The following is an 11764-nucleotide window of genomic DNA, read 5'->3' on the forward strand; positions in this document are numbered from 1 at the left end:
AAATTTATTGCTTTGATAGAAAAATGGTGTAAATAGCATGGATCTGGGTATGGGTTTCCATGGTATATGGCAGACTTCAGAAGCTGAATGCCATAAATCAAAAGGCTTGGCTCTTCTTGCACACTTGTTTTATATCAGTATTCCTCCAATGAGTTAAAAATGTACTTCAGGGTGAGTGTGGTGTGACATTAATACTTCTTTTCTCTCCAGTTAAGAGAGGGAAGTCTCCTCAGGACCTGTCTTTCCATCATTACCAAAATAAATCATTACCTTTGAGCAAGATAACAGCACTTATTTCCATTCTTACTAGCGTTATTACTTTTTTTAAACTAGCTGTCCCTACAGAGGAAATCATATTTGATACTTACCTTAAACAGGTGCAAAAAAATTATCTAAAATATATTTATGGAATTATCTGCCATGCCCCCCCCCCCCTCTTTCCCATGAGGTAGCATTTTTAGAAAATTGCTGTTTGCAGAACCATTTTTGTTTACTACTTTTCCCCAAAGCTGCTTTGCAGAAAATGCAATAGCTGATAGTTCCTTTGTTTGAAAGTAGTAGTAGTTCCTTTGTTTGAAATAAGTGAACACACAAGTGATAGCCTTGATCTCATGCTCTAGACCTCTTTGTGTTGGGAGATTTCTTAATCTCTCATGAAACACTGAATTTGCATACGGAGAATTGAAACTTCCTTGAGATAGCACAATGGCAAAATAGTAGCATTGGCTATTGGGTGAAATAATGTATCTGCTTGGAAAATAGGCTTGAGAGCAGATCTAAACCCTGATAGAATTATTTGTTTAGCATTATTTTTTCACCAGGATTTTTAAAAAAAGACAAGTGTATTATTCAGACAAAGCAGAACAAAATAATCTAAGGAAAGTATTGTTGGGTCATCTTAAAGCTACAACTTTCAGCTATTCCCCAAGATGTGAGATAAATCATGTAGCCTATTATCTTAAAAAATCTCTATCTTCCTCTTGACTATAGTGACAATTTCTACCATACGCCACAGATTAAAAGAGGCACTGACCAACTAACACTTCATAATTACCTTTCTGGCATTTAAACAGGCTGTAGAAAAAAACATATGTCTAACCATATTTAAAAAGCCATATAAGGGTATTAAGGTTTTCTGCAGTCATCAAAGTAAGGCTTCATTTGACTTTTGAAATAACTTACAAGATCAATTCAAACATAAATGACTCATGGAAGGCTATTTCACAAAAAAAAAATAATAATGAAAAAAACCCCTAACAACATATGGTTTGGGAGAAGGAAATAATCCTATCACTCCCTAAAAAGGAAACCTGAGTTACAAGACAGGAGGATGACATTAAATAAGTGCCTCAATTGCCTAGATATTAAGAGTGCACTTTGAGAGCATTATAAGCACATCTGGTGGTAGGATGGCTCTATTGTGGTATTGTAAGAACTCCAGAAATATAGGTACATATAATGCTTGCTCCCTCTCCTATAGAGTGCATTCACAATCCCAGATCAGGCAGCAGTTAATAATTTTCAGCTGGCAGGCCTCTATTATATTTTGAAGAGCTAGTTAGACTAAAAACTATCTGAGTTCCCTAGATATTTGTAACCTTGACAAACGCATTCTTGGCTTTTTTGTACCTTCAGATAAACTTGGAGATGGTTCCATGCAGACTTTTTAATATCTCACCGTGGGATGAGGGGAGGAAGCAGCTGCAGCAGGGTATCAGAGGAGTGGCAAAATGGACATTTTTACAGAGCTGATCCTGCCAAATATAGAAAGAGTAGGAGATCTTTCCATCTCGCAAGATCTTTTTGCATGGAGCTAATCAAATGAGTAATGTCGCAGTTCTTCAGGCTAGCTAAGGTTACCGGAATAAACAGTCCAAATATGTAATGCTTCAGTTTGCCAACACAAACGGAAAATCCCACCTAGTCAGATTAAATTGTGCTGATGGCCACGAGAGGTTTATTTCTTCTCTCCTTTAATTTCCAATATCTGCCTAGAGGCTACCAATTATTTATAAAAAGCCTAAAGCCACTGATTTTGCATAGGCAAAGGACAAAATTTTGTCCGAGTGAAGAATGCTTTTGTATCAAGTGTTTGACTTCATGCATGTGGTACCAACATGGAATGAGTCACAAAGAAAGAAGCTTTGTGATGCCTTTTTCCTGCCAGAAATGGAAACAAGCAGCCCTATTATTTAAATTATACTTTGGTATAGTACCATAACCCACGCTGTAGCACTGCATTGTTAAGACCATGCAAATTCTTCATGAAATCTACCATTAGAAAATTTTTCTCTAGACCTGGTTACCTCAAAACTTCATCGCAAGTTACTTGATTGAAATACTTTTCAGCATTACAAAGGTCAAGGGACACAAATCACTGCATTTTTTGGACTTCACAGGTAAGGTAAGAGTAGCTTCACTTTGTCACCCAGGCAAGAAAACAGGAGTTCAGTATTCCTCCATCATGTGTTTGTTCTGCACAGCCTCTGGAAGTATAAATGTCTCTTCATGCATTACATGGCATAACTAGTTTTCTACTTTAGGAAGCGAGTTTTCTGAGGTTAGGTGATGAATATTTTCAAACAAAACTCAAACAAAATCCAATTGTATTGATAAACAGGCTCGACTCTATCTGTCTGTCATGCTGTCACATCTTTGAAAGGCAGCTGCTCATTCCACACTTCCATGTGTTAAGCACACTCTATCCACACTCTAATAATGAGTCTGTGTGGTTTGAAATCCTTTAGATTTTTTTGTTTATTTAAAGTAACACTCTTAATAAAATAAAACTTTGATATTTGTCTTGAGCAATATAAATACCAACAGTAAGAGTTACTGTGCTACCTCTGTTCTTTCTCAGGAAAGCATGCAGCTAGAAAACTTAGTTATAATTAGTGCATAATTTTGATTTTTACAACAATCATTTTTAAAAAATCACATGGCAAAAAATCAATCAGCATATTTAATTTGCAGCATTGATTGAATTCAAACAAGCAATTCATATGCAAAGATCCAAGAACTTCTAGCTGTCAGTTGTGAATGGACCCTACACCTGCAGAGAAACCTTGTGAGGTTCTGGGTGGGGAGAAACCTCTGCCTGTGCCAAGAAGCATATGTGATATAGAGAGGAATATTACCAGCTCATACAGCTGCTTTTACAAAGTGTGTGAGGCACGGATATTACCTACCCCTGCTCCTTAGACTCAAGTTGAGAAAGATGTGGCTTCTTCTATCACCTCTTTAGGGAGAGATGAGCTTTTAAATTTGTCATTTGTAGTCACTTTAAGAAATAGAATAAATCAGTGGAGAACAAATTATTTTGGAGAGTCAAAAATGAACATGTACAATAAAGGAGATATTTTTTCTGCAGGCCATTGAAAAATATTGATCTGTGCAAAATGGGTGCAAAGTGATGAACATTATAATTTTTTTATCATGAAGTAAAATACTCTACATGTGAGTAATTTATGGAGGTAAATGTCTATACAAAGAAGAGGAAAGTTTAGCTAAAGGTCATCTTCCCCACAAATTAGTTTTCCACCATTTGTTTATGTTGTAGGTTTGGACCACACAATCATAGAATCATGGAATTGTTTGGGTTAGATTACCTTAAAGATCATTTAGTTCCAACTGCCCATGGGCAGGGAACATTTCACTAGACAAAGTTGCTCAGATCCTCATCCATTTCAGTCTTAAACACTTGCAGGGATGGAAAGTTCACAACCTCTCTGGGCAACCTCAGCCTCACAGTAGAGAATTTCTTCCTAATATCTAATCTAAACCTACCCTCTTTCATCTTAAAACCATTCCCCCTTGTCCTATCACTATATGCCCTTATCAAAGGCCCTCTCTATCCTCGTAAGCCCCCTTTAGGTACTATACATAGTAAAGGAATGGATGAAAGTAGACTCTAAAAAGATGTATTAAAGGAGAATAAGGTAGAGGGAGTTTAAGCAGCAGCCCCACAGATTGCCTTTCTTTGCCTTTAACCAAAAAAAGGAAAGACTAATTTTACAAAAAATATATCCTTAGATTATGTAAAACAAGTCACTAGGAGGAAGGTACCTGAAATAGTGTTTGTCTTTCTGCTTAAGATATGTGAACTGCAAAATCTACCTTAGAGAGGGTTTGATTCAGGAGGATTAGCTGTTTGATCATGAAAGCAATTTTGAAGACCATTGGCGGAGACGGCAACTGTTCTTTGAATGGAGTAGAGGGAGGTAAACTGATTTGCTCCCAAAGATTTTTGAAACTGGAATGAAGTAGTGCTGTCACTGCTGTCCTCTGAAATATAATGTCTATTCCATCCCTGTTTAAACGTGGGAGGTAGAAAGGAGAATGTATCACCTAAGCAGTACCAAAATCTCAACTGACTTTTATGTAACGATAAACCAGAACTCACTCCTACACCTTCCTGGGTGCCAAAAGCTCCAGCTGTCCTTTGTGCACCTGCCAAAACCTCCCCTTTTTTCTCAACAGCTGCTGCAAAGTACTTGTACACATTCAGTGTAAAGTTCTGTAATGTAACACGAAGCAGATCATTTTAAATAAGTGAGCAGGTGACTTAAGTAATTTTAATCACAAGGTTCTGGTACCACTCCTTAATTTCCAAAGATAAGTCCATTTTCTTCAAGTGATGGATTTAGAAATATTTTATAATAACTAAGAAGCTATTTAATACTAAGATTTATTTAAATTAGTTTTAATCTCTAAAATATATTTGAGATTTTTATGATAATTTCTTTGGAATAGAAAATGGAATTTCTTCCAGTTGTATTCTATGACCACTTAAATTTATTCGTAGGCTGTGCACTTCTATTTACTCCTATAAGTTTCTGAATAAACTATCATGAAAATATTATCTGTATGCATACAAAAAAGGCAAGCTTCAGCTGTATAACTCCAGTGATTTCTGTAAATTTCAAGAGTTTGACTTTCCTTAAAACTTGGCAGCATAAACGTACTATCTAAAAATAACAGGAATGTTTTCAAGGCCAAAGAAAGTTTAGAAGTAAACGTAATATTTTTTTCTAATTTTGAAAACTCAGGGTTATTTTTTGTTATTCATATGTTTGTCTGTATCAGAAGAAAGTAAATTGAAAGATTTTAAAATAATAAAAGCAAAAGTAAATGGACAGAGACAGAATGCTTTAAAGGCTTGATACTTTGGTCGTCGTGACATGTCATTTAGGTATATTAGAACATGGAATTTAGGATACTGACTGCAAAGACTCTTGCTTAGATATACGGATCCCGTAAAGCAAAAGAATAGTTACAACTGGCACAGGACTCTTGTTTCTAATTTTTAAGGTTCTCTAGCTATCAGGCCTCAAATTTTAATCTTGTTTGGGACTCATGCCACTAAAACCTGGAATAGAAAACCGGATTTTAGGAAAGAATTTTTCATTTCCAGAAAATAGCTTTTATAAAAAGAAAGTATTTTTTCTTAAAAGAAGAAAGGGAGCTGATAGTAGAACTAAGATAGTTTGAATTCAGTTATTACTTTTTCATTCAATTATTCTTAAAGTTAACATGACTGAAAGGCTCTGCTGAAGAAGGAGTATTAAATCAGAAGTTTAGGAAATATTTACATTTTTAATCAAGAGGAGTTGTTGATGTCCAGATAAGGAAGTTGTATTAAAGATACACATCCAACACAGCCCATCATGTGGTCCTTAAGACTACTAAGGACCTATATATCATAAGTATGTAATAATTATTTTGGCAATGTAGACACTAACAATGTCAACCTCATTGTTTTGACTCCCCTCCTATGATTCCTACAGAGCAGACCTTAAAATAAATTGGTCACAGCAAAAGCATTTATCTTGTAGATCAGGAGATACACGATGAGAAATAATTTACTTGTATCTAAAGTAACGGCCTAATCATCAGATGTGGAGATGCAGATGCTAAACAACTTGTTGACTAAGGGAAAAGAAACAGGGCTTTCGTGCCAGTAAGCAGATGTGCTCAATAGCCTGGCTCATAAGCGCTGATTTAGAAACAGCTGTTAATGCTACCATCATCTTTAATACAGCTCATTTCCCGCCACTTCCTTTGTTTTCTGTGCATACACATGCTTGCTCTATGCAGTCAAGTTGTGCTAGTCAAAGGGTGGAGACGAGGGAATGCATTTCAATAAACAGTAGGCAATCAGGACTTGATTCTGGAAGGTGGTGAGCACTCTCAAACCCTGCTGGAGCTAACTTAGCCTTGAAAAATAGCATTAAAAGCTTTGTAAATATTATTAAGTTTGTCACAGTAGACCTTTAAATTTCTTTAAAGGATATAATTTTTTGCAAAAGTTGTGAATATCACTAGTAGTTCTTTCAGTGGGGGAAATTTCAAAAAATTTTAAAGTTCACTTCAGGAAGGATTTTTTCTCTCTATTTTTATTTCAAATTTTCTTTATTTTGCTTTCAGTCATTCAGTCACTCTCTAGCACTCTTGATCTGATCTATTCTATTCTATTCTATTCTATTCTATTCTATTCTATTCCTTTTTATTTTGTATCTTCTTTGTTTGTCCTCTCTCCTTTATGTTTCTCAGGGTGTTTTGTTTTGATTAATGTTTAAGGCAAGACCTGAAAGATTTAAATGAGTTATATGTTCAAAAAGCATGTTTTCCCATGAACCAAGATAAACTGATGCTCTGAATTACTTCACACAAAGTTTGCTTCACTTCCTTTCCATTACTAAAATATCGATGGATCACATATCAGTAACAATTACACCATCTATAACTGACCTTCAGATCCAAAGGAGTTCAGAATTCCAATATCTAAATTTGATCTCTAGAGGAAATAACAAGTGAAGTACATGTCTCATATTATTAGCACATGAGCATTAAGGTCTTCATTTAGTCTATTGAGCTGCATGAAAAAACTCATATTGACATTAGTGTATTTTGGATCAGATCAAAAGTGGACTTCAATACTTCATAATGGAGGACATAAAGAAATATATAGTAAAAAAATATTTTGTATATGTATAATGCATTCCCTTCTATAAGAACCCTGCTGTACATTAACACAGCAAATGGCATCAAAATAAACTCGCAGTATTTTCAGTTATAAACTTGACTGTAAATAATTTCTAACTTTTGAGAATAATCTTTGACATACCAAAAAAAGCAATTGCTTATTTTATATTCTGTAAGTAAATCAAATGCAATTTATTTGAAGTAATGAACAAAAAAGCGCCTTTCCCCCCCTTTTTAACATTGTTACCATTTTCTCTTTATGGGAAGGCTATATGTTCATCAGTGGTATATTTCCTCCTAAGCAATTGTCAGGGTTACTTTCTTCCTTCTACACTCAAGAGAGTGCATGCAAAGGTAGCTGAGTCACTTCTGCCCAACTTTCCCCAAATGCCATGTTTCCCATACCATGGGTCACATGCAGACACAGCATTGCATGCTGGATTCTTGGAGGAATATGCAAATATATCTTGTACTCATTCTTGAAAAGGGAAGTCATCATTCCTTAACTGATTTATATCAACTAATATGCAGATGCTGACCTCTACTAAACCCTGGTGGAGGCACTTTAAGGCATGAACTTATGAGCTGATCTGAAGGTTGGTGATCTGAGTGAAGAAGTTCTCCCCAGCTTGGATTCAGTCACTCATTACCTGGAAGCTGGGGTCAATCTTTTGGATATAATGCCCAAGGAGACAGATGCCTCTCAACTCTGCTGTTGTCAAGTGGCCTGAATTATGACAAGCAGAACCAAAATGTATTGTCATAAAAAATGAAAACCAGAATAATTTATTAAATTACAATAGAAAACAGTTTAAAAATGTCAGCTTAGCAGATGTGAGAATTATTTTTGTCTGTGAGAGAACAGAAATGAGCACCTGTAAGAGAAGCCAGGCAGTAATCATCCTGCTCACTCCTGTCCCATCCGGGACAGTGTCTGACTGGTCACAGGAGTATTAGCCCCGGTTTCTCAAGTATCCACAAATGAACTGACCCATCCAGAGGGTCTGGATGTCTCTTATTCCAGTAAGTTAAAGTAGGTTGCATCCAGACTGTGCACTGAAACATTTACTTCAAATGCATTATCGTCATTTTTCTTGAAACCCTGTTTTCTATACATGATTATGTAATGGTTTAAGAAAACATGGTTTCAAGAAAATTCTAGGCTTTGAGTGATATGAATTATTCTGTGAATGTTCAAGGACATAAAAATATTCAGAGAATTGCGTGGACCTTTTAACAATTACTCCCATCCTGTAACTTCTTCTTACCAAAGAAAGTTATCTTGTCCCTTATTTCATAAGAAGTGGGATAATATCCTGTGATAATGGATCCGATCCAAAGTGTATTACTTTTGATGTTCAGATACTGTGTCTACTGCACTACCTGGATCAAGTAGAGCAGTGCCTTTTGCAAGGGAAACTTCACTGTTAAAAAAAAATAACCAAAAATGAAAAAAAATAACATTATCACTTCTCCCAGAAAGCTGCCAATGCTGTACCCTTCTGAAGAAGCTATTTCCATGGACACTTCTGATACCAGTTTTTGAGTAGGATAACTTCCAATATCACAGCAGCCAGTAATAAATACCTTCCCTTTTGCACTTTTTTCACTTGGCAAGCTAGATTTTTTTGGCTCTGATGAGTTGACTAGAGGAAAAGATGTGCTCTAAGGCTTTTAGGCTCTAAACTAACCTGGAAAAATTTTTCTCTGTTCCCAAGTGATTTGCTTTAACAGCTCACTTTGGCTTTAACAGGAATATAGAGTATTAAAAAAATAAACAACCTCTTCTCCTTCCTATATACATATACAAAGAACGCGACACTGTCAGTTCAATTGTAGTAAAATTTTAATGCAAAATTTAAAGTGATAGTAAAGGTTAAAAGCTGTAAGGTTTCCTGGATGTGTAAGACAGATTCAGCAAAACAGCATTTTTGTGGCTCTATTACTCATGTTGTACAATATGTCCTGCTGTGCCTGTTGCTTGCTGATTCTTTTAAAACTCTGAAATGTGTTCTGCTAAACACAGCAGAGGATATACCAGCATTGCAAGCTTTCTTGCTTTTTTTCCAAGTTAAATGTTGCAGGCATTGTTTATTTTTCTGTGGAACCTTCATCTGAAGAGCTGCAAACACACACACACACACACACACACACACACATATAGATGAGATTTTTCAGCAACATTAACTCTAAATGAATCAACCGAACAATATTCTATTCATACTGTTCTCAGTGACAGTACTTGAAGCTGATCAGAAATCAGTCTTTAATCTGCTCTAATATATTTGACAGCTGCTATGCACATCTTTTTTTTCTTCTTTTCTTTTGGCTGTTGAAAAATATTGTGGTTTGCAGTGCAAATAATTTAGGTTTACTTTTCCCTCATATATTTCCATACAGAAATGGGGAGGAGCGGAAATGAGTTTCAGCTGGCGTAAAATCTTGGGGTTTAATATAACTTAAACACAGATACATTTTTATTCCTCCATGTTACGAATTTCTTTTTCATTCTTATCTGAAATTATTTGCTAATTTTCACTCAGTTTATAAATGCCTTTCCTTCTGACTTTGGGGGTATTTATTTGTCTAAAAAATTTGCTCAGGGTCTATGGTTAAATGCAGCAGAATAAAGGATCAGTTGACCAGAGTAATTTGAATAAATTTGTGAAATAGACAGGGAAGTCTTAAGCTCTTATAGTAAGAAATGGTTTTCAGATACTTTAGCAAGTTTAAAAAAAAAAGGCACCTTTAAAGTGCTGCACCTGAAACTCATCACCAGCTTACTGAAACAAAGAAGAAAGCAATGCCAAATTTCAGGCAAGTTGTTTTGCAGAGTAACTACCCTCTGATGAAGCGTTCTCTCTTACTCAAAAAGTATGTTCTTTTGACAGTCCCTTGATGGAAAACATTTGACTTTGTTTCTCTCTCTGACAAATAGCATTACTACGTTTTTCAAGAGTATGTGATCTTTTTAATGTTTTCTAAAGGGCTGGGAGATGTTCCTACAGAACTGTCTATAGCAGATAGCCCAGCTGTCTTCTTAAGAATAACCCCTTTTCCTCCCTTGCAGTCATTATCCCCAGTGTTCACATCCTATCCAAAACTGAATTGCCTGGTCTTCAGGGAGAGCTTGCTAAGCTCTTTACCATCCAGACAGAAAGGCACATTAGGAAAATACAATCCCCAAGTGCTGCGCTACAGGTAGAAAGTTCATTTTTGCTTTCAGCGACCCCATCTTTATTTTCTTGTTTTGTCTTTCTTCTGTGAAGGTAAAAGTTTGGTTCCAGAACAGACGGATGAAGTGGAAGCGTGTAAAAGGGGGCCAGCAAGGGGCAGCAGCCCGGGAGAAGGAACTGGTGAATGTGAAAAAGGGCACGCTGCTCCCCTCCGAGCTCTCCGGCATCGGCGCCGCCGGGCTCCAGCACACGGGGGACTCACTAGCCAACGACGACAGCCACGACAGCGACCACAGCTCTGAGCATGCACACTTATGATACACAGAGAGTGTCCCAGCTCCGTTCTCAGGAAAGATGCTTTGCTGGCAAGCCTTACACAGGCATCGTTTACTAATGCAAGTGACTCTGGCAGTGATCTTTAAAGTTGTTATGGAAAATTCAGGCTTATTGTGTCTGCTTTTCTCGATTCTTAGATGGTTTACAGTAAGTGCCATGTCTTAAAGGTGCCTCAAGAGTGGAGAAGTGGAAGACAAACTTACTTTGAACATTCCAGATTTGTTTGTCGTTTTTATGACAGCGGGCAGGTATTTTTGCTTAAGCTTGCACTGAAAATTACATTGCTCTCAAAGACGTTATATTCTGAAAACCACAGTGCCACAAAATCACTATCTAGTGGATAAGAAATGTATTTTAACTCTGTATATATTTACCTTACAGCATTTTCCTGTCTTCACTAATTTTTAGCAATGCATTCATATTAGCTGATGGCAATAGTCACTCATGACAATAAATGGCTTTTTGTCTCTATATCTTTGTTTTGTTTTACCAAAGACATACAATACATGCAGATACTTTTGTTCAAGTAGAGAACAATACAACAGTGTCTGCTAGGACACATCCTTGTATGACAGACAAAACAAACCTTATGTTGCATTTACTATCAACTGCTGCTAATAGGGTATTATTAAATTTACCTAGCTCCTCAATTCTTCCTATCTTGTAACTGCAAAAAGTGATTTTTACAATCATAAGGATAGTCCAGTAACCTGCCAAAAATGTCATGTTCCACTCATGCTCAGTGGAAACTTTCCAAAGGATTATTCGTCTCTACTTTGTCATAATTGAGTACATTGATAAATGCTGAAAACTCTGCAGAAATGTTGTTGCTTCATGTTCAGTTTGAAAAAATAGCTGATAAACTGAAAGCTATTATCAACTGCTTATGTTGGTAGGAATCAAAATATGAAGGTAACTCTATATTGTGTCCCATGTCTAAAATCAAGACATATTTTCTGTTATAAGCTTTTGTGTACATACAGGCAAATACCAAACCCCAAAATTTAATGCAAACTATTGATTGTACTTTGTAAAGAAATATGTTTAATAAATAATCCTTTTTAAATAACTCTGGTCTCTCTACAGTGATTTCATAGGACTCTAAAAGTAATTTTTGCCTTAGCAGCTCTGTCTCTTTTTGTGTCTTTTGGAACTTCGTCTGGGGACAACACAAAGCTGTTTTCAAATTTAGGCTTTTAATCTTGGACAAACCTTCCACCTTGATCCTTTTGGGAAACTCTTTCCTTTAGCAGAAAAAATTTAACTAG

General features: G+C 36.1%; 1 protein-coding gene across 1 annotated transcript in view; it reads left to right on the plus strand.

Annotated features, from left to right (window-relative positions):
• The window catches only part of MEOX2 (mesenchyme homeobox 2), a 52404-nt gene extending 40873 nt beyond the window's left edge, over positions 1 to 11531 (plus strand). The window contains exon 3 of the mRNA XM_084220758.1: positions 10254 to 11531. Coding sequence (XP_084076884.1) covers positions 10254 to 10478 — 225 coding nt within the window. The 3' untranslated portion in view covers positions 10479 to 11531. The remainder of the gene's footprint in view (positions 1 to 10253) is intronic.
• The last annotated feature ends 233 nt before the right edge of the window (positions 11532 to 11764 follow it).

Source organism: Fringilla coelebs (genome assembly GCF_963513975.1).
Source record: "Fringilla coelebs genome assembly, chromosome: 1".
Classification (NCBI taxonomy): domain Eukaryota; kingdom Metazoa; phylum Chordata; class Aves; order Passeriformes; family Fringillidae; genus Fringilla; species Fringilla coelebs.